This window comes from Pholcus phalangioides, unplaced genomic scaffold (assembly GCF_987345545.1).
Source record: "Pholcus phalangioides strain wild (caught in Gottingen) unplaced genomic scaffold, Ppha-v1.0 ptg000039l_1, whole genome shotgun sequence".
Classification (NCBI taxonomy): Eukaryota; Metazoa; Arthropoda; class Arachnida; order Araneae; family Pholcidae; genus Pholcus; species Pholcus phalangioides.
Window position 1 is genome coordinate 19,198,565 of NW_028301625.1, and position 24,919 is coordinate 19,223,483.

Sequence of the window (24,919 nt, forward strand, 5' to 3'; positions counted from 1 at the left end):
TTTCTCGGAGGCAATGAAATTCATATTTTATTCGTAGTTTTATACTACGTAATAGCAAAGAAAATATTTTTGTATTCGAGAGGGAGAGCATTATATTATGAAGAATGTCTTCGGGGTAACGATTCCGACAGAATTTTGAAAGTCTTGGGTGTGCTAAACGTGACTTTCAATACAAAGAAAATAAAATGCCCTTTTTTTTTTGTTTTCCTCCTCTTTTGAATTCTCCGGTAAAATAGGGATTTGAACAGAAAATGGAATGAATAAAAAACATATCAAATAAAATAAACAAACCACGTCGTAAAATTTGAGGATAAGATACCGTCCATTAGTCAATAGTTCTTTCGATCATTTTTGTCATACTATGCTCATTGTACGCATACTATTACTTAACCGTACATGCACCTCGTACACATTCCTCAATTGCACGCATACTAGGATATATGGCCCCACATCTTGGAGCCGGGCCCCTCTACAAAATTTATTTAAAAATAAATAAATAACAATATTCGCCCATCCTCGGACTTGTCAGGCCCCAGGAGGGGATTTTTGATGGGAATTTTTAGCTGACTCCTTTGAGTTGTTCGTTCTTTATCTATCCGTTCTAAACGATGGTATTTTGTGCCCTTTTCCGGGGTTGTGACTCATATCTATTCAATGTTTATTGGCAATAACATATATGTGACAAGAGGTATCTCCATCGAGTCACTAATCGGTGCTTATTTTGACCCCTTATATTGGAATTTCTAGTGAATTTATGGAATTAAAAATTTCAGATAATATAAAATATTGATCTCTGGACCCATCAGGCTTAAGCTCTTTCAGCCTCTCCCTTTTAGGATCCATGATTTTGCCAACTCTCTATTAGAGGAATAATTGGGAACTTTTGAGGCGACATGAGGATTGAAACCATAGGGTGTCCAAAAACTTTACATGTGTGTACGAATCACTATGTTGAGAAAGAGTGAGGGTCAAACCTAACAAACTTCATTATTGCTATTGTTGTTGCTCGGCCACAACGGATTCTCTTGCAACCAGTTTTCAACCGGTTACAAAACTGAAGTGGAACATAAAACGCAACTCTCTAATCTACGTTACAGAAGAGGAGCAAAAAAAAAACAACTTTTGTACACAATTATCTCACTGACCTTCAGTGATTCCAGAGCAAAACCATTTCATTCTTTTTCTCTTTTTTTAACAGTGGCTTCCTTGAGAAAAAGTCAATTGGATTATCTCATGTTGAACCAACGACTCTCAAGAAACGAAAATCAGTTTTTCACAAAGGTATTAAACACATCATCTAACTTTTCACAACATTAGTTAGAAATGTATGACATTACTGTATATTTTGCGATGAAATTCTCATACTGTTAACAATAAGCTCTGTGGTATGATTTTATGACCACGAATGCGAGTCTTCTCTTTTTTTGAGAAAAGTAATGAGTATAATGACATGAGAGTCCAAAAACTACATATTATGGGTTAAAAATTTTCTCTCTTGATGCTTTGTAATGATGATCCTCACAATGAACTGATTCTAACACTGAACCTACCACTGATTCCTGAACACAAAAATACTTTTGTCTTCTTCTCGATCCAACTTGTCCATCGATTTGTCGATTTCTGAAATTCCTGTACTTTAAACTGATTATACCTTGGATAATACAGAATAATCCTTCCATTGTATTTTTTTATCTAATGCCATTGAAGAGAGAAGTTATTCTTCAGATATCCAAGGAAAGCTTATTTTTTTCCTTTGACACTTGAAAATCACAATGAAAGGGTTGGTACGAGCTTGTGGTCCAGCAGACTTCACGGGGAGGAGTTGGATTACAATTGATTGATTGATTGGACAGCGATGTAGTTGATAGTTGCTCAATCCAATCTTTTCGACCAGGTGCGTTCTCAACATAATCTACGGAAAAGCTTGACCTTCGTATTTGTGAACCGTAGATTGTGTGAGCATGCTTAATTTATAGTGAGTTTTTAAAAAAAATAATTATTCGCTTCATAAGATTTAAATTGTAACAGCAGGTAATATATTTCAGTGGCAGAAGCTAGATCAATGAATACATTACTTAAATTATTATAATAATAAAATTATTAAGTTATTTATAATAACTTAAATTATTATAATAATTTAAGTTATCTTATTTAGTTTTTCAACACATTCAAGCACTTGAACCAGGTATTCGTTTTATCCGATCTTTAATTTGGCAGTGATGAGCAAATATGCAATTATTGTCAGACGCAGAGATAGTGATTGAAAGACCGAGAACATAACAGCAATTACATCTAACTGATGTTCACTCGTCTGACCTATAACAATACCTTCAACTAAACCGGAAGCGACGAGCTTCATTTCAGTAGTATGGTGCCTTTAACCCCAAATAAATCGACAACAAAAATACGTGAATCGTTTCATACGCAGGGCACCGTCGAGTCTTACATGAGGTAAAAACATCGATAATCTACCTGAAAAAAAACACAACACTGAACTGTACAGTTAGAAAACATTTTCGTGATTTTAACCAGACAATGAACGGCCTCGCGTAGGATGCAGGACAAGTGCTACCAATAACCTCTTGAAGGGTCATCGTCACCCTTACGACGACAACATTCGCTCGAGTAAGAACTATTCCATTGTCTGATAATGGGGACAAAGCAAGACACATATGCCATTAGATAATTCAGTATTTCGAAAGACACACAAAAATGCTACCTTTCAATCAGAAAAATAATTTTATATTTACTCTAATCTCAACAATCCTAAACCCTCTGGATTAATGGCTAAAATATAGCGATACGATATAAATGATGTTACATTTTCATCTTGAATTACTAAGATGGATTCTTTATATTGGTATGTATGATACATCTCATCCGGGGAATCTTAGGTATTATCATTAAGAATTTCTGCTTCTCTACATTAAGTCTACATAATCTCAGGGAATATATCATAACAATAATAATAGCCAAATGTAAAGGAAGTAGAACTATATATTTTTGAAGGATTGTGTATATGGTAGAGATTTAGCGTTACTGTGACCGAAAAGATTTCTATTTTTGGCTTCAGAAACAATCTGACATTAAAAAGCCTTTTCTGTAGCTATTTTGCCAATTTGCAGTGAACCATGACTCGCTTTTACAAGGATTAGAAGCCTTTGCTTTTTTTCCTGTGCCTTGCATTTTTCTACGGTTGTCTGATCACGCTCTGTTGTGAAAGTAGCGTATTTATGATGCAGTAAAAAGACAGAAAAAAGGCATTTCAACACATTTGCTGATTCACCTAAAAATTGACAAATATCACCCCATTTTCTTTTATAACACCTAAAAAAAAAAACAATACATGATCAAAGCGAGTGTTTTGACACCGTAGCCTATTCGATAAAATAAATACCATATTTAAGTTATTACCGATTTAGGTTTTCTGGTATATATATATATATATATATATCACGACATAGTTTTGTGCCCAGAGGAATAGAGAATTGAATCATACATATGAATGTTACAAGAGGGAAATCATTGCTTTAATATTGTCATTGAAATAATTGTGTACATAGCTACATATTCGATTTCATGTCCATTAAAACTTCGTAACTTACATGTCCATTATTATCACTGATGGTCACATTATTTTTATGGATATATTAAAGGATTCGTGAACCTTAAAACTAGAAAAGTCATCGTTTGATAGAGCAACCATTCCATGATGTGATTTTGATTGCATTCACACATAATGTTCCCTTCTGTTCCCAATTCAATCAAAATTGTATTTAAAGAAAAAATAAAGCTTAATCGGACGCTATTATACTTTTTCACGTGTTTCGTGCCAAGCTTTACAAAATAAAACACGACCTCAATCTACGCCACGATCAAGAAAATAGAGTTTTCTCTACATTCACTAATGTTTCCTCAAATATTATAGAACCTCGAGTGCACATTATCGTCTGTATTGAAAATTCTACCAAGTTGTGTTGTTAGTTTTGAGCGTAATTCCTATGTATATACGTGTATCATACAGTAGCCTATTATAGATGCATCGATGATGCTATTAAGGGGAAACTACAGGAAACTTCGTTCTACTCGGTTTGATGTCTAGTGAGAAAATGAGGAAAAACAAAATGGATTCAAGAACGTCGATTATAATAATAAACGTCACTGCCATGAGAAAACGGTATGTTGAAACGCTAATGACTCGGATTTGTATTCAGACCAGGTACAAAGGACAAAAGGATAAATAATTTTTAAGCGGAAAAAATATACCATCCTAACCTATTGAATACATTTTGGGAATCCATAAATCTTTTGCTTTTTTTTTACTTTTCTGTTTCATTTTGAACTCGTGAAATATGATGATCCCGAATAATGATAATAATAAGTAGCATAATAATTAGCCTCATAGATGACTGAGAACTGGGTGTCATCGAAGATACTGTATATGTCTCAGTAGTCGTCTTGATCAGAATTGGACCAAATAATAATGTCTTATTTGGTTTTATGAGAGACAAAAGAGAACTGAGTTTGATGGTTCAATGGTTTAAGTTACATATAAAGTAAGCAGGGCTACACTATGACATAAGGAGGTGCTGGGCAAAGCAGGGATTTGAGGACGATTAGAATCAAAGATATTTATGCAGTCAACAAATATATGTTGCTCAAGTTTAGAGATAAATCCCTCACTTGTCCATGCGGAAATAAAGCTCAGCTATAGTAAGAACGTGTTTAAAATGCAACAGTATAGATAGCATAATGGACTTTGTAATGAATTTCTAAACGCAATCGGACTTGCAAACTTCAATATGATTCTAAATTGCATCAACAGATGTTGTGACCAACAGCGAATAGCAAGAAAATAAACTCACTTCCTCAATAGGGAACCATCTTTCTTAGTATTTCTGAAACAGTTTCAAACAAGTACCTTAATCTACTGAATTTATTACTTTCAATCAAAAGCACCACAAGCGGCCATATTCAAGAGGCTAGTGCAAATGAAAAAAAACTTTCTCGAGCATGACTCGAACCGTTTCGCTAAGCCATCATTTATAAAAGAAATGAAATGATAATAATTGTTATTATGCATGCGTGCAAATGTTTGTGGAACGATATGCCATAGGTGGGAGAGTGATCATTATGGCGACTGCGGAAGTGCTGAGAATGATGAAGACCTCTCGCAATTGCTTTTTGAAAACTACGTTGCGAATGTGCAAGTCGTAAAGCGTGAATCCATTCATGAACAGTTGAAAACCCTTAAACTGCAACCGAAAACTCAAAGCAAACCGGAAGAGGAGCGAGTGTTCAATCACTGAAGCGGCCGCTACGAAAAAAACAACTACATATGTAAAATAAACACCACCAAAGACGAGACAGTTTGCTCAAGCCCTTCCATCATAATCACAGTAATGTTATCGACGTACTAGTACATCGATCTTATTCCACCATTAGATTCTTCAATGACTATATTATCAGTAGTGAACCATCATCATCTCGAGTTACTTTGACCCCTATATATCCTAAACGATTTCTTTTTTCCCCCCCAATTCTTCATTTAGATATACAACGCTACTACAGTGTGCTGCCGACGCCACCATGAACCGCTGTGTTCTCGAGAATTTTGTCATCCGGAACTCCAGCAGCTTCTTCAATAAAGGGGGAGTATAGTCAGTTGTGGAAGGTGAAATTCGGGGATCAAGTGGAAAAGAAAATGGTATTGCACTAGCTGCTGAAGAATAAAGAAAGAAGAATAAGAAAAAAAAAAAAAATGGCAGGAGGTGGGGGGAAAAAAGGAAATACACAGTTCAGAAAGAAAAGTCGTCTGGAGTCTTGAGTTTGGGGCTGTGCGTACGGTACTTACGTACTTGCAACGACGACCTTCGAGTGTCACGCTCCGGTGACTGGTTCGTTCGTTGGTTGCAACGATTTCCAACGAACGAGGAACTCACCACACAATCCGACTGGACGTTAAACTGTTCACATGTATCCCTCTTCGCTATTCTTTGTGTGTGTGAGTGAGTGATGTAGTCATCATAATACTTACCGAGTGGTTTTTAAATAACACCTTCTTTGGATTTATCAATGTGTTGCGTCAATAGTATTTATTTTGAAGCTTAGAATCACACAACGCACGTGTTGTTTTTTCTCTGCTGCAGGTAAGTAGTGTAATTTTTTCTGGTTTATTTGACTGATATTATCATTAATACAATTTTTATTACCGTAATTTCCGGTAAATAAGTGTAAGCCGCGTAACTCAAATTTTTTTTAAAAATTGTACGCTCTCAAAATAAGGTGTTTTTTTAGAATTTTATAATGTTGTCGATTATGAAATATCAATTAATATTATGTATTATGAAAGATTTTACTGGAATGAAAAAAATAATATTTTTAACTGTTAAAAAAAGGGAAAGAACTGAAAAATGTTTTAAACAATTCTTTAGAATCCATGAAAGTTAGGTCAAAAAGTTTTGATAAACCGTGGTTTTTGAATTAGCTACAATAGCTAAAAACAACTTTCAAAAGTTATAAAGGCCGCGGATTTATTAAGGGCAACTACGGTATTTGTATAATTAGAGAAATTATTTGGAACAATAATAATATTATTATTATATTTTATAGGCACTTCTTTTAGCTTATTAAGTTTTTTTTGTAGCTTATTTGTTATATTTCTTAAATTGGCTCCTATTTTCAAAGTAGGTTGTAAAATAACATACATGCTTTTTTTATGGCTATTTTTTTATTTTATTATACCAGCCACAATGTTGGGCAATTTTCCTGCCGGGTCATTTCGTTTGCATTTGTATTTACTGTATAATTCGGCTATAACGACCACGAATATACCATCAATATATAAGTGCCAGTGTTGCTTTATTCCGATAGAGAATAGTGTTAATGAACCTCACTTTTAACGTCAACGTAAATGCAACGAAGTTGGATATTACGATACATTTTTGAGTCTTTTTAATTTTGCTTTATCAGTAGTTTTCCCAGAAATTCTTAAAATTTAAGCTTAAAACTGATATATATATATATATATATATATATATATATGGTTTTGGCTGCGTATAGGCTATACAATTATTTTGGCGCACTCCTATTGTTTTAGTTAAATTTTTTGACCATCTATTTATTCCCAAAGTTTTCCACTTATTTGAACTAGTCACTCTGAGATGCAGCCCACTTTGCTCCCACTCCGTGACTATACTGCTCTGATTTGAACTCACTGAAGAAATATCTCTCCTTTTCCTATTCAAGAATTCACTGTATGATTTTCGATGGTTGTTCATTTAAATTGTTGATAAATCATTGTTCCCCATCTTGCCACCGTCCACCCATTCCAGTCGAATTTTCTTCACGAGTCATTTGTAAAAATTTACGGTCCCTCTGAACATAGTGCCCTGGGATATAGCCCACTTAACGCCCCCTCCTGTAAATACACGTTCGGACTATCTCCTGAGGGTGATGCCAGCTTTATTTATTTTTGCATTATTTTATTGGAATTATATAAACTACTTGATATTTTCTGATAATATATTTTGAACCAGTATTATAACCTCAACGTCGTTTTTTAATGATTTAATTTCGTGGTCTCTTGAATATCTTTTTTAACCGAGTTTGACTAAATTTCTATTTTTCAGTTTTCATTAATTTTTTTTTTGTTGGTTAATTAATTTTTCAACGTAAATAAATGAGTATTTTCCGTGAATAACAGGTTTTTCTCTCAATTTCAAGGTGACTGTGGTGAATTTATTTTTTCCCTGTATCGTAAATTTTCCTCATATTGTGAAAGTGGCATTTCCAAAGTAAAAAAAATATATAATGTAATGGATGTTTGCATATTCTTTTGTAGGATTTAAAAAATTACACACACACACACACACACATTAACTTGCACAATTTTGATTTTTTTTTCTCTCTCTCTCAAGATTTGTGTTAGCTCTCCAAAATTGTTTATTTAAAAAAAAGTGGGTCGTTTCAATTATCTTTTATTATTCTTCGTGACTCTTATTAAGCACATAAAGACTCTTTTACTAACAAATTTTTCTATTTCTGATGCTTGTTCTAAGAGCACTCTATTTTCATATTATCTGAGACTATCACAACCATGTTGATTTTAAAAGTTTTACAGAAATGTAGGAAGTTTTTTCGTGTTTTCATATGTTCAAAATATTGCTCTGACTGCGACCTTTTTTTTTCTTTTAGGAGGGTTCAGTACGAATTTCTATACTCTCAGGCAGTGTTTAGTTTAACATGACGGACACTACGGATAAATCGTGTATTCTTGATTCGGCATCTTGCGATGAGCCAGAGGTGAACAGTATAAGTTTCAAAGATAGCCTCCGTTTTTTCCGGGAACAGTTGTCAACTTCGACCGTGTCCTTAGACGATGGAAAACTTCATATGGGAGATATCAAAATGAGTGGAAATTCAAATTTTGAAGAATACAAAGCACACAAGGAAGATACACTTGAGAAAGGAGCTACTTATACCAGCAGTAAAATTCTACCAATACCAACGGTAGACACGATTCTTGAAAGTGTAAGAATCCTTAAAGCGATACAAAAAAGTCAAGAACAAAGAGGAGGAACGCTTTGGCCACTCGACATCACTTCGACAGAAAACCAGGATATCAACCCATACCAAGTTTTAGAACTCGAAGTACCTAAAGACTTGTTAGACAACGGGACGATAACCTCAATATTAAATGGCAATTTGCACGAAACGCAAAATGGTGGGAACGGCTGCTCTGCTTTGAATTCATCCACCACAGGATGCAATCTTGATGAGAAATACAATAGCCGCACGACAGAAGATTTTCAAAATCAAAGGAATGTCAAGTTAACAGCTGAAAGATTTTGGCCTACCGTATTGTCATTAGCAGAAAGGCATTCAAGCCGATCTGTTACTAGTGAGATGGTGGGAGAGAGTGATATGTCTAAGACTGGTCAACAACGTGTGAATGAGAGTCTGTTTGATCTTGACGATGCATCGACTTTGGATAGAATCACATTGTTAGAAAATGCATTACGGGATCGTTCACCAACAGAAAATATGCACGTTTTTATGTCTTGTTCCCCATCACTTAATGACTATCAGAATGTATCGAAACTAGAGATGACGATTCCAGAAAGATCAACAAGCACGGAGTTGGATTCGGGAATGGGTACTGATAAAAGTGTTGGAAGTTTATCTCCTGTCCGAGGTGAAGTGGATCCTGACAAAGATCTATGGAGCGACGATTCGTCGCATTCTCATTATGCTTCGGCTGCGGAAAGTCCTTGCGAGTCCTTGACGGGAACTCCCGATGATGGATTGGACTTTAGTAACGATGAACTACAGACACCTGGCGATAATTTCGAAGGTAAGACGCAATTAACTTATACTCACGTTTGCATCTTTTATTTTCCCATTTTTACATATCATGTGAGGAAGATAATTTTCACTATTAAGAAAAAAATTAGAATTTTTTTAATATTATCGTTGCTGTCAATAATACTTGATGAATATTAATATAATGCACACAGAGAGAGAGAGAGAGCATAGCAACTGACATGATTCACAAAGGTGGGGCTGACAGGGCTCTAGCCTAGGATCTTGGGATGATTCTTACTCTTATTTTGGGGGTTTTTTTTTTCACATTAAAATTCACTCTAGAGGGAACCGCGAACCCCAGACCTGGAGCTCGTCAAAGATCCCAGCTTGGGGGGGGGGGTGGGCTGCTGCAGGATGTGAAATCCCATGCCTGTTGTAACCAATTCATGCGTATGCGTGGATACTAGGAAGTTGTCGGAGATGAAATGATTTGGGATGAATGATTTGTCGTAAGACTAGCGTAAGATTGAACTGAATGTTTTTTCCAGATTGATGTAAATGAAATACAGCATGTTATGAACATTGAAATTGATACGGTGTCTCTAATACATAAAGACATATGAAATAAAATTTACTGGCACATGATATGCATATCCTTCATAATATGCTTTGTGTGTGTGTGTGCGTTTCCTCCTCTTCTCTACATGTAATTTTTCCAAAATAATTTTCACATTCAACATCTTACACCAAGAAAGTCAAAATTGCCTTATCATCAAACCATCAATCTAAAAATCCCTCTCAACATAGAACGTTCTTTGAAAGTCCATAGCAGTTGAGAATTGAAAGAAATGTAAGACTTTTCTCCCCATAGATCGTTGGGTGCAGGGGCGTATCTAGAAATTTCGTTCGGGGGGGGGGGGGGACTTCCCCCTCGCTACGCCCTTGGTTGGGTGTTAAAATGAAGCTGTGATACCGAATCATCGATAACCCACACCTGGCCCATATCTGACAGACACGCCTTGATGCATACGGCGGGAAACGTGAACATGTGGCACGCGATCAGAAAGAAGAACCGTTAGTTGAACTTTTTAGCGTGTATAATGCTCGTATACAGTAATTACAACACACGGTGAATCTATACCATTGTATTCGCATATTTTCTTAGGTAATCTGTGTTTATACACAGATACAAGGAAATTCAGCACTAACGGAGCATTCAACAGACTTATATTTTCGCAAATTCAGGGTGGATTCATATCTACAGGCATTTACCGTGTCGTGTCAGACACAGCAAACATCCTTTAACATAAAAATGTCTGTCTGAGCCTGCACCACCACGATACGATAGATATGAATACGTTTATTCGTTTCATGTTAAAGAATGTTTGCCGTGTCTGTCGATGTGAATCCACCCTTAATCGTTTTGGCCAGTGGTACGTGTACCGTGCGCGAAAAATTATCAGCAACAGTGGAAAAACCGAGTAAAGTAATAAAAAACTGAAAAACATATGCCGTGGAATAAAAAGCAAGAAATTATGCAAGCTTCTTTCGGGGAGGATACACACATTTCCCACGCTTTTATAGGTGAAAAGTTTCTGTGCATTTCTAGCATATCTGAGAGTGCTCCTAGTTATGCTAGAGGAGTGACGCAGTGGCAAGATGCTCGTCTTCCACTATGAAGGTTGCCGTCAAGGTCCATGAGTTCGAATTCAGACAAAAGAACATCAAAGTTCTTTACCTATCGAGCCTGGGGTGACCACCGATAGATGGCGCCTTTATTTCCCACCCAACTTCACTAGTTGGAAATTGCCATATGGCGATATATGAATGACAGGAGTTGGTGTGTGGTGAGGTAGTAGTTACGCTATAGAGGCACTCCTACCGAATGTTTCTAGGGATACGCATGGCAGTAACTAGGAGGTGGGATTTTGCTGTCCCCCACCACTGTAAAATTCGATGATTTTATAACGGTGTTTTTGTTTCTACATAAAATTTACCGCACACTCAATTTTGCCACCACAGATGGTTGCCCCCTTTGCTCCCCTTTAGTTTCGGCCCTTCTGATACGTAAGTCTCCTTCGTATTTCTAGGCGTACGCACGTTTCCTATGCATTCAGGGATACGCACGCTTTCTAAGAATTTGTGAGGGTACGCATGATTCTCTAGGGGGGCGGCGCAAGATTACCAAGCATTTCAGGGGAGTTACTTGAATCATGTAAGGTCGGGAACCACTGGTAGAGGCAATGCAAACAACCGGTGTACAGTACCAACAGGTAATATTGATTACGAGGCTCCTTGAATAGATCGGATTAAAAGATTGTTTTTTGGCTGGGATAAATATTTCTTTCTCTCAAAGTGATGTTGCCTTTGGTACTTTTCGAATATATGTTCCGCAAAAAAGAAAATTTTGAAATTGCGTTGATACTGATATTTTCTAAGAAACAGCTGATCGATTTCTTTTCTTGAAGAAGAGAGATAGTTAATTAGAATATAAATGAAAAATGCTGGGATATCAGAGAAACCCAATAAGTTCAGTAAGGAACTATAAATACTTTCTGTCTTCGAAAATTCCATCGCTGACTTAAGGGCCGTTAACATTTTGTAACATGTTTTTTGAAACTGTTGACAAACAACTTCCAAGTAAGCAAATGGTAATACCAAACTCTAAGTTTTAATGTTGATCTAGGCTTGAAATTTTGGCTAGAACTGTAATTTCACTGTCTTGAAAACACGCATAGACGTAGAAGTAAACTGAAGAGAATACTGATTTTGCGAAAAGTTATAGCCTATGTATACTTTATAATATTTGTAGAGTTGTAAATATGTATAAGTTGTCTAGCGGTTAATTCAAAATGCTACTGTATTTCAATCATGAGATACTCATTTCGTTCACAAAATATCACACTTATTTTTCAAGTTCTATAATAGTAAAATAAACAGAAAAAGACATCGGCTTTAGTTGTGTGAGAGTCTATACTGATTCATACACTAGCGCAGTGGTTCTTAACCTTTTTTTTGCCCGTGGTCCCCTTTGCACCATATTTTTTTTCTCGTGGCTCCCCTGTCTTTCCCAGTCTTCGACCCTCATCTAGAATAGAAGCAAGATCCTTTATACGTATTGAATTGATTTTTTTCAGTGAATTTATACTGAACGAAAATTTTGCAAATAAGATTGGCCTCCAGACCACTGGCCTAGAATTTATTGAGCTCTCCGCTAGTCCGAGTTCTACTCAGGGCCGTCTGAATATCATCGGTCTCCTAGGCAAAGTGATGCTAGTCACGTCTATGGTTGTCCTGCACTTAGGTGGAAATAAACAGCCTACATATTCCCTACTTATTTCCAAAATTTATTGTATTATACAAAATATCATTAGGTAGGGGTCACTTATGGGCATAGACCCCCCGGGCATGACCCCTCACAAGAGTGTGACTGACAGAGCTGCAGCCCGGGGACCTGATATGGTTTCCTCATTTTTTGTTTTTTCACACTATAATTTAATACAGAAGGGTCTGGGAAAAATCTTGCCGGGGCCTACGAAAAACCCCCTCCTCTAGGGAACCTGCTGCAAAGTGTAGGTGGTGAGGCCCGGGTGGGGTCCATGCCCTAAAATGGCCCTGGTTTTATGGGTAGTTTTGTTAGATTCTGTAAGTGTATGGTCACTAACATAAAAAAGCTTTATTTCTTCACACCTTAATTTTTCTTCTCAGCTCTCTGCAGCCCTTCAAACCACCTGTCATGGCCCTTTTCCGTATTTTCTTCCGTGGCCTCCTTGAAGTATCCCAGTACCACTAGGGGGCCATATGGCCCCCGGTTGAGAACCACTGCACTAGCGTTCAGCGTGTTTCAGAAAGATTGTGCAAAAGGAATAAAACTTTTACAGTTAATTCTAAAATTCAAGTAAATTTTCTAAAAATATCACAGCAGAGTGAAGGAAAATTCAAGTGCGAGAAAATAATAATTGGGGAATGTTTAGGAATTTAATTTCTTGTACAGCCCCAATTAAAAAATATCAATTAGTAAGATTTCCGCTTTTCTTTATTGTACTGAAGAACATTCATCCCTTGATATTCGTATGGGAAAACCTCCTGATAGTGAGGATCGAAAATAATTTATTTTTGCCGATTTTCCCATCTTTTTGGAATTTTGGAAATTTTTGAAACAGTTATTTTAGCACGTTGAAAAATGACAAAGTTAAGAATTTCAATCACCGATATCTTGACGAATACCTATAACAACGGAATTTCCTTTTTACTGCTGATGATTATAATTTAATTTAGTTTTAAAATCAACCGTAGAATTTTTATTTCTTTCGGCCACTGTTCGCGGAACACCCCATATAAACGAAATAAATTCATCTCCCGCTAACCCGTAAGCATTGTTATTTGAAGTACTCGAGATGACCACATCATGTTACGAACATCAACAATGCAAATATACTAAAAAGAACAACACGCTCCGACAGACATGTGGAATGAATGGATGGATATCATTCGGCAAGCAAGAATATCTTCGGATGGATGAACAAAGAAAAAAGAAGTTAATTCAGTTTCGAATGTAGGATACCCAAAAATTGGTCAAACAATAACATAAAAAGCTTCTCATATAAATGCACATCATATAGAAGTCGTATACACATATATTGTATTGTGTGTTATTCCGTAGACAGAAAATTTTTCTTTTAGAATATAATTATTTGCAAATGGGTTGTTGCGAAACGAGAAAGTGAGGAAAAAAATGAAAGTTATAAGCACTTTCACGTAACAACAGTATCCTGAAAAAAGACCTCAAGAAAACAATGGATTGAAGCGAAAATGGCGGAAGTTAGAGATGTCTCGTTTCATACTGGAAAGGATGATGGAAACTGTTATTGTGCAAGGGGAGTTGGTTGCTGCTTTTTTACTTAGACATTCACTCTTGTTCTAAAATTCATCAAGTCTGACACTATCTAGTCTTGTCCTCGTTTCTTCACCTGAATAACAATATCGATTTCTATTTTGAGTATTTCACATTCTTGAACAAACATAGGCCTATGCAGACTGTCCCAAATTGTTTGCACAGCTGATATCTCTGCAACCGTTGACTTTATAGAAACATACTTTTAATTATAAAAAGTTTTCAAATGACGAGCGGTCATTTAGTATCTTAAAGGTCCCAAGGGGTCTTATACATAGAAAAAATAAAAAAATAAAAACTTTTTATCTAGACCTTGTGTGCTGAAACTTCCAATTAGTGAAATGTAAATGCGGCTCTTAGAAGTCATTTACAAACAAATTGCATATTTTTAAATGCAATATTAACGGAGATATTTGACTTTGAAGTTTCCAGCATATATCGCCAATGATTGAGGGTGTGGTTCAAAAATTGAGAAAAATAAATTAAACTGAAAGTTGTAAAAATTCTGTAATTGTCACAAAATATAATTGCTATTTATTGTGAATAAAAAATAAAATGTGGTTGATCTCATTATATTTGTGTACAGTCCCTAAAAATGGCAACTTTTGAGTCAATGAAAACTTGTCATCACAGTGATATTTTGCCAAAAACATAGTGATTTTGTATATTTAATATCACGATAAATATTGCATTTAAAAATGTGAACTTTTTTATCCAGATAGAGAGCCTATTGATTTCGTGCATCTTGGCAGAGCAAAAAAAAAATCATTATTCATCTCCACTGCCACCACCTGGAGGCCATTAGCTGAAGTTGAGGCTGCAATGTCTCTACCCAACAAGTCACGCTACTGTGCGTGTTTTAAGGGGAAAAGGATTGCCTCTCTGTGGTGTAATGGCCAGTGCGCTTGCTGGGTGTACAAGAGTTCCTGGGTTCTATTCCCGATGGAGAAAAAGAACGATATTTTTTTCGCCTCGGCATAATATCTGGATAGATTATTGATTTTAGTATCTTGGTCCGAGCAAAGAAATCGTTATTTATCTCAACTCCCAACTCTGCTTATACGGTCCCTACTGCAATTAAATCTGAACCGAGTTCCATACAAAGTGAATCTTCAAAATGCCGATATCTGAAAACGTAATTTTGAGTTTTGAACCAGGCCGTCGATTTTAATAATTGGAACTTTTAGGACACGGGGACTGTATAAAAAGTTATTTTCTTCATTTTATGTCTCTGGCACCTCAAACAAATTTTGAGATTTTTAAGTAACTTCGTGTCATTTGAAAAGTTTTTGTAATTGAAAGTATGCGCTTCCAAAGTCAAGGGGGCAGAGATATCTGCTGTGCAAACAATTTGGGACAGCCTGTATACTCGTGTAATAAAACTAGAAAGAATCAAGTCGGAATATGAATCCGAACAGGACACAATTAAAAAGTACAAAACAAATGCCTGTCCACAAAGCCTGGGAATTTACCATGTCCTATTTGTTGAATCCGATTTCGGTTTCATTAGGTACATGTGCAGCTGAGACTTTTGCTAATGATAAGCTTCGATCAAACTTCTCATTATATCGATAAAACTCATGATTAACAAATATACTGCGTTTAGTCGTTCGCTGAACTATCTCACCATATCTAGGTTGATAAAACTATATAATGGAGCTTGTTTTTGTATTCGTATAAGAGATAGATTGCATCGAGTGAAAGAAAAAAAACTTAATTAGTTCATTGATGGCAAACAAAAGAGAGAAATAACAGGCTATTATTTGAAGAACGATTTTTTGAATGGCTCTCACGTTGTTACCGTCTCTTAAAGAGTTTCGCCCTGAAGCTGAAGAGACAGGAATGACATTTGAATTAGACTTATCAGGAAACGTTCGCTGATATTAGACACACTAATCCGTTTGTCGCGTTTTTTATTTGTTTGCTTAGTTCGGATTTGTCTATGAGAAAATATGAAAAAATTGTCTTAATTAACCGTTGAATAAAGGTGTTCAGAAATTGTAACACGCATAGAACGTTTTGAGGTCGAGGTTATTGTAAATGTAAAAAATCAATTCATTTACATTTGATAGGTAGAAAATTTGAGAGCTTTAGATTTGTTTAGATTTCTTTTTTGTGAAATGTGTGCGACTGTTACCATTATTTTCGGTTTTGTTTTCATTGTAAAGAATTTTTAAGTTGTCATGCAATGATCTAGAGGAGATTTTTCGGCTCAAACCATGATTGAGTTCATGTCCTTTCTCTGGGGTTAGTGAGAGTTGTTCCCATTACCCGAGTTGTTCCCTTAGAGCAGCGGTTCTCAACCTTTTTTCCCTCGCGAAGTCATTTTCAGTATATAATGTCTATGGCGGAGCCCCATTAGCACTTTTTTAAATTTATTAATAAGATTTACTGATTTATTTTATTTTCCTACGGCGGCGGAGCCCCTGGGAAGTGCACACGGAACCAAAAGTGCTCCGCGGAACACCGGTTGAAAACCACTGCTTATAATAATAATTTATTATTACTTTAAAAGGCATTGGTTCTCTCAAACTTTCATTCCCCACACGGCTGCTTTGCCTCGTCAATGGTCATCCTTGGCTCCCCAGAGTAGTCTAACACATCTAACAAAAAATCACTTCAAAGCACCAAGCATTCACATATGAATATTGCCACCTCACCGCGATACCCTTTACAAAAGTTGGCGACGCCACTGAAAGCCCCGACCCACACTTTGAGAACCACTGGTCTAAGGTTGGGGTTCCCGATCTCTGGGTTACGATGAAGAAAAATATATATCTTGCACTTTGTCGCACTTTCGCACTTGTCAGCTGTACAGCCAAATCAAATGACCGGGATGACAGCCATTTGAAGTTGCTTTCCATACAAGGAAAGCAACGGACATTCCATTGTTGTGGATTGACAGGTACCCAAAAGTTCCAAAACGCGTCAGGTCATTTATTTTCTTGTAATACAGTGAAACCTTGATATATTCAATACGTTCTGCCACTCCGCCTCTACAGGCATATGGCATGTACAGTATCTCGATTTAACGATACTCTGCGAACCAAGTAAAACTATTGCTGCAGAGGAATTAACGTTAAATTGAGAGGCGGTAGTTTAACATTAGACTACAGGTATTTCCAAACAAGCTTTGAAAAAATATCGTTGTAGAGGGATTTTTTGTTGTATGGAGTATCGTTGCAGCGAGGTTTCACCGTACTTGCGTTTAAAAAATCGTTTTTAATTGAAAATTTGCCTGGGTTACGAGACTCGCAAAGCACATTAGATGCTTGGTCATTTTTGGCGCCCCAATGTAATTTTGAACTTTGGATGAAATTAGAATTCTCTTGGCCAGCACCTCCTAGAGATACATCTCTAACTATCTGATTCGGCGCTCCCTCTGGTTCAGCGCCCGGTAAACCAGATTCGCCTGTTCCCTTTGTTGTGGGCCAGGGAAGCATTATTCCATCCTCGGGGCTCCCACTTGTCCTACTTTCCCTACTTTTTAGTAAAATGTCCTACTTTCTAGTTTTTGTCCTATTTTTCCTACTTTTTTTACCAAATCCTATCAACAGAATTCGTGTAATTGATTTGAATTGAGGAGGGAATAATCGATATATTGCCAAATATTACAAATGCTGTAGATTACAATTAATGATTCTGCTAAAGCAGAAATTATATAGTTTTCAAGGTTATTTGGGAGGCTGTGTATGTGGACCATTTGATTCATTAATTTTTAAGTTGCTTAGTTTGAGGGTTCAGCAAGTAGAGAAATCATTAAAAACTTCTGTCTGGATGGAAAAATAATTTTGTATTTACTACTTTATGGTTTTGGATAGCAACTAACATTCATCATTCAAAATCATGGTGCACATTTTGTGTATTTGTGCATAAACAATATTTATAAAGAGCTAGAAATGAAAGTGCTTCATTTGTCAAAAACGATTACATTGGTATTGAACAGTAAAATGCAAACAAATCCCTCTAAAGAAAGGATGGAAAACGCAGTAAAACCATCCGGTTCACCTTGACTTATTTACATCGGACCTTGTAATTTACACATTTTGTACTGTGCTTTTGAAAGTGGTCTCGAAAGAGCGTCATTTTTAAAAAAAACTTACATGTCTTCATAATTTTCTGTGCATCCAGGAAGAGAGTTGACGGACTGGACTGTGGAAGACTGCAAAAAAGAATGTACAGTAATATATATTGTGAGAGAAACAAAAGAATTATCTGTGGTTGTGCTAGTACCCTGTTTTTTGGCCAAAAAGTGTTTTTGTTACCAAGTCATTTCTGTCATTTTACTTTGTCTCGAGTCAATGTCACAGGATACTGAAATAGTAATATGAAAAAATATATATTTTTAATATTTTTTTAAAATATTTTTAAATTATGTTGTCTGGGGGGGGGGGGTTACCCCCTCTCCCATCCTACTTTTTAGTCCCATTTTTTCCTACTTTTTCTAATTTTTTGAGTGGGAGCCATGCATCCTATACATAGGATTTTAACATGGGGTTACACTCATTGGCCAAGATCACTATTACGTCATCAAATGACGAGGTGGGGCTAAAAAGGCACTGGGGTTCAAAATGCTTTAAGATACAATAAACAGGGTGATTCAAAACTCAACGTTAAAAGTTTTAGGAGAGGTAGAAAACACAAAAACAAAACAGAATCACATAGGGATGTGTGACCGGAAACCCCAACCTGATCAGTTGGAGGATAAACGAAGATACAGAAATGACATGCCAATAATGGGTGGAAAAACTTTATTTAGCGATACTTCACATGAAGACAGTACGTACATACGTTAAGTTTCACAACAAGTGCTCAAAGTTCTTACCATCGACAGTTATGCTCGCTCGAGGGCATTGTTATCCGCTGGAGTGAGGATTTTCCACCCATTATTGGCTTGTCATTTCTGCACCTTCGTTTATCCTCCAGCTGATCAGGTTGGGTTTTCCGGTCATACATTCCTATGTGATTCTGTTTTGCTTTTGTGTTTTCTACCTCCCTTAAAAGTTTGTACGTTGAGTTTTAAATCACCCTGTATGTAACGTTAAATGTCATAAATGGGCTTTTTGTATAATCGCCAATCGTCTACGCAAGTTTTCTAAATTTATCACTCTTACCGGCGATTATGCATAATACACACACACACAAATAAGCATCGTAGTAAATTTGATAAATACTAAAAGAATTATCATTTTTTACGGGTTCTTATACATAATACCCCAGCGTACCTGTTTAGTTCGATAAATACCTAATTCATTGCTTTTACCGGTGAGCTATGCATAATCGACTTCAGGAGTCGTGATATACCCCTTTAAATCGGGTTAGACGCCTTAATATACAGGTTTTTTTAGACGCCTTTTCATAAATAAGGTTTTTCAAGGGGCTCTAGGTCAAGCATACTAGACTCATTTGTGCATTTTTTTTTCATATTTATTAAATTCATCAATTACGCTAGGGTAATATGCATAATCACCGGTAAAAAGCGATAAATTTAAACTATTTATCAAATAAACCATGTACGCTGAGGTATTGTGTATAAGCACCCGTAAAAATGATAATTCTTTTAGTATTTATCAAATTTGCTACCGATGCTTGGGTATTATGCATAATCGCCGGTAAAAGTGATAAATTTAACAAACTTATGGAGACGATGGTGATTATACGAAAAAAAACAACAAAAAAAACTGATTTATCTCATTTACCGTAACATATACTGTATTGTATACATTGTATACTAAAACATTTTAAACCCCTCTTGCCTCTTTAGCCCCGCATCTTCTATTAGAGACGTAATAGTGATCTTGGCCCATGAGCGTAACCCCATGTTAAAATCCCATATATAGGATAGAATAACGCCCCCGGGGACCCGAAATGATCCGTTTCCAGAGTCCTAGTGGACAAGCAAGGAGAAAAATATGGAGATGGGTCAGTTGCATTGGAAGGTGACCGAATTGCACCGCTTCGCTTCCGTTATTTATGTCCGAGTTGCACTGGATGCCCCTTCTCTACATGTACCGATTATTGATTGATTTTTTTCCCCATTTCACACTATTTTGCAATCACACTTCATGCAGGCCTAAGACCAGGTATGAAAAATTTCCGAGTTGAAATTCCTTTGTAAAATTGATAAAATGTCCTCACTTTAATCTTAATTTTCCTTGCGTTGTGAAATACAGCACAAATTCTCGTGAGATTTCTGTTTTCTCATATACTTCTGTGTTATTTTTTCCCATGTTTTCCATTTGGTTTTTCATTTCCAGTGAAAATTCAGTCCCGAGTGCATTTAGGGGACCGACAAAAAATTGAATAAGAAAAAAGTTTTTGATCAACAATGTATATCAGAAAAAGCTCTAAATGACTTGCAAATTTAGAAAAATATTGTAGCTTAACTTTATGCAATACATCTGTGCATTTTCGTTAGAATAACGCGTATATTCACGAAAATATAAATGTTTTCTATAAAAATTCCAATTTTCATCGCATGATTTTTGCTTACAGCATGCCGATTTTTCAACCAATTTTTGCGAAATTTGCAGAAAACATGACTCTATAAATTAGACATACTGTACAGAAATTTAAAATGTGACAAAATATTATTCAATGAGATGTGAGTATTTTTAGTAAAGGATTATTAATTGCGCATGCGCAAGAAATATAAATTTCATTTTTTAATAATTTGTGATTGCCAGATATAAAATGTAATTCATATAAAAATTCTAGCTGAATGTCGCAAAAATTCAAAAAGATATACTCGGTATTGGGAGTTTGTAATTTCGAAACTTGTAAGAAGCAGCTGAATAATAAGGGACTTTCCACAAATTGATTATTGATTATTTTCTGTTATTTGATTATTTCGGGAATAAAGATCGATATACACAACACACTGACGTCGGAGACTTAGTGAATTCTGATTCTTGGGAACTGTGCGAAGAGGAAATTATGTGACGAGAATTCACTCGTCACAGAATTTCCACGAATCAGGATTCACAACGTCTCTGACGTAACCTGATTTCACGTCACGTCAGTGTAGTGTGTTTCGGCCTTAATTACGCGAATGAGCGAAGACGCTCATGTCTGATGCTATGCAAGAGAAATATTTTAGCATAACATGCGTGCATGATGGCAAAATGAACAAACTGAAGAAAAATGAAATAACAGCAAACAATCCTATACCAGTTTGTGGAAAATCCCTTATTATTCAGTTACTTTCAGCAAATTTCGAAATTACAGCTCACAATAGCTCACAATATCACATATATCTTTCTAAATTTTCACGACATTTAGCTGAAATTTTTATATGAGTTGCACTATATATTTGGCAATCAAATTATTGAAAAATAGAATTTATATTTTTTGCGCATGCGCAATTAATAATCATTTACTAAAAATACTCATGCCTCACTGAATAATGCTTTGTCGCACTCTTAATTTATATTCGATATATTTCATGTATAGCGTCATATTTTCTACAAATTTTGTAAAAATTTGTTGAAAACTCAGCGTGTTACGAGCAAAAATCATGCGGGGAAAATGGAATTTTTAAATGTTTCGTGAATATGCACGCTATTCTCACGAAAATGCACAGAGGTATTGCGCAAAGTTAGTACATTCGTTTTTCAAAGTTGCAAGCCATTTGCAGCTTTTTTTGATACAGGGTTGATTAAAAACTTATTTTTCATATTTAATTTTTTGTCGGTCCCCTAAATGCACTCGTGACTAAATTTTCAATGGAGAAATGGTGGGTACCAATATAAATATATCTGAACGATTCGCTCGAAAATGCTCAAATTCCAGAAAATCCCTAAACTCCAAAAAAAGGATACAGATTTTTGGAAACATAGTGCATAAGCAAACATTCTTTTCAATGCAGTGGAACTTGGTTAATTCGATTTTCGGATAATTCGAACTTTCATGAACTCCCCTTGAGTTTTCTATCAAATTTAATGTTAACATTTCTTGTGTAACTCTCAATTTTTTTTTTTTATTATTTTGGATAATTCAAAGTTTAAGACGGGAAAAAACATGATTTTAGTATGAGCAAATGTAGAAAGTGTTGAGGGAAATCCACAATCAGTCACAGACACCGCTTTTCCTCAACCAATTCGTTCAATCTCCGTTATCCAGAGCTATTGGCTGCCGACCAATTTGTTGAACAGTAAATCTGAAAAAAAAGGTTAAAAAATTTTGACGTTTCAGAATTTAGGCGAAAAGCGATTGCCGTTTTTTTAGATCTTAACTTCTGTCTTGAACAGCCATGCTAACGTTCTGTCCGTTGAGCAACGTGTAAGGCATTGTCGGGCCAGTCCTAAAGATAACTTCAGGTTTAATGAAAATGGTATCCTTTTTCCTTCTGATTTTAATTCGCTTTTCACGTTGGATTTATTGTTTAGCAACTCAGTTCGAAAAAAAGTACCAGTTTTTTTTATGATCGGAAACCGGAAAAACCACATGATATGAATGAATTCGTAAAAAGATTATGCGTACTGAATTAATCTACCAAAAGGGTTTGGATGAATAGTGAGCAATTTCAGAAACGACTGTCTGTATAGAAAAAATTCAAAATGATAATTTGTAAATTTTTAGCGTCGTTTTTTGATAATTTAGTGCCTATTTTAACATTTTTCAGCCGGAATACATCGAAATTGTGTGCAACTTGATATGAATTGTGTTTTTCAGCCTCTGGAAACTGATTTCCTCAGTTTTCAGGTTCACAGCTCACAGTTTCTTTCAGCAAATTCAAATGAAAATAAGTAATTCTACCATACAAGCAGATTAGCAAAATTTTGGAAACAGTTTCTTAACTGATGATATCAAAACCGTTAACCGTAAATCAGACTTTACTCCCTTTAATGATGTTCTCGTAGTGATTTTCTTGTATTGAGGTGCAACAGCTTATCCTACATGCTAAAAAACAACTATTCCCCGTTAGGATTTGAACCCAAAACAGGACGAAATAGGCTCAAACAGAGGCACAGGGGGTGCTGAGGAACCCATACCCCCAGCCATCCAGATATTATGGGGGATTGATATTTCGGTGAAAAAATGAAATATCATGAAAAGAAAACATCCTGTATATGTTATATTAACCAATTTCTGTTAACTTAGATACTTTTTGGAAGGGTAGTAACTCAAAATTTCTAGGGAAGAAAATGTTTTGTTCCCCCCACCCACTGAGACCTTTTGTGCCCCCTCCAAAGGTCGATCCTGCGTACGCTCCAGGTTTCAACCTTATCCAATAGTAAGTTGGGTTCGACAATAGCAATCGAAATTCGATTGTCATCACAGTCCAACGTGTGTGTGTGTGTGTGTGTGTGTGTGTGTGTGTGTGTGTGTGTGTCGATCACCCTCACCAAAATAATTCCAGATGCATGAACGGATGGAGAATAATATTCCTTCGTGTTTGAACGCGATATGATAATTGGATAATATTCGTCGTTTGTGGATTCTTTTTTTTATGTATAGCCGTAAATTAGATGAAAAAAAAAATCTTCTTTTTTTAAAGAAATACATGTACGCCTACTCGTTTGGCAGACCTATGTTTGCGATTGACTTTTAGATTAGCCTTTCCACTCAGCATCAGAGCACGAAACTAAAAAAAAAAAAGCGAATTCATGATAAGCATTTTTCGCTGATAAAATTGCTGATGCACGTTTCTTCTGAGCTTTTTTACTTCTCCATTCAATTCGATGTGGCTATGGAGTAAATGAGAGTTTTCTCTCACTACATATACATGCAAACACTATCATACAGTAGTATCTATACAATACCTTACCGTCCAGGCCGTGTTGTCTCTTTTTTTGACAATTGGGAGCCGCGTTTTTCTTTTGTGATATATTGTTATGACGTCAGCCTCTCTTATTATTCTCTCATACAACTAGAAGAAAAATTTCTTATATAACTAACGTCTATACCAAAACATGTTCCCAGTAACAATGAGCGAAGCTTTGAACACGTTAGCTGCGTTTAGTGAAGTTTTCACCGTTCGTGAATTCTTGAACGATGTCCTCTACGGAAAGAAAAGTATGTGTGGTGTCCAATTATTATATTCTAGAATTAAAAATAAATCAATTTTCGAAATTGTTCTCATAATTTGTTTTAAATATACAGTACATTCGGGTAATATGCAATAACACTGTTATTTTTATTTTTTTATTTTTTTTGGATTATTCCAATTTGAAACATGGTAGAAACGTGAAACCTGTGTTTTGATAAAATTTGGTTTCTAATCTTTGCATTGACAAGTGTATCGTATTTATAAATAAATATTATGTCTAAAAAAAGGCATTTAAAAAATCATTTTCGTAGGGTAATATGGAATTGGGGTTTCAAAGTGAAGAAAAGTAACCCGAATTGATCAAAAACAAGATTTAATGAGTCTATGAAAATAAAAAATAAAAACTTCATCGTTAATTTTTGTAGTTGATGATGCGGTGGTGTCATAGTCTGTTTACAAGAGTCACAAATGCAATATTCCTAATGTGTCCCAAAACCGTCAAGGTGGGGCCCATATTGGAGGGGATACGCATTATATATTTCTATAGACCTCTTTTCTCTTCTATTTTACTAAACTTTCCATCTGGAAGAGATATTTTAGCTCAATTTACATTTACTAGATATTTGATTTTGACTAAACAAAGTACATACTTGCTTGAGATTAGATCGATTTTAGATGAGCGAAATGTAAAATATGAGTGTCAAGCCTTATCAACAAATACGAGAGTG

At 35.8% G+C, this 24,919-nt stretch overlaps 1 protein-coding gene across 4 annotated transcripts in view; it reads left to right on the forward strand.

The window, feature by feature from the left end:
- The first annotated feature begins 1,222 nt into the window (after positions 1 to 1,222).
- LOC149065658 (uncharacterized) overlaps positions 1,223 to 24,919 on the forward strand; it is a 58,661-nt gene continuing 34,964 nt past the window's right edge. The window contains exons 1-2 of one of the 4 annotated variants that reach the window (XM_089253470.1): positions 1,223 to 1,281; positions 8,197 to 9,355. In XM_089253470.1, the coding sequence (XP_089109596.1) occupies positions 8,245 to 9,355 (1,111 nt within the window). In that variant the 5' untranslated portion in view covers positions 1,223 to 1,281; positions 8,197 to 8,244. Of the gene's footprint in view, positions 1,282 to 5,825; positions 6,150 to 8,196; positions 9,356 to 24,038; positions 24,218 to 24,919 lie in introns of those variants that run through there. The other 3 variants (XM_089253469.1, XM_089253471.1, XM_089253472.1) reach the window with 3 other exon arrangements.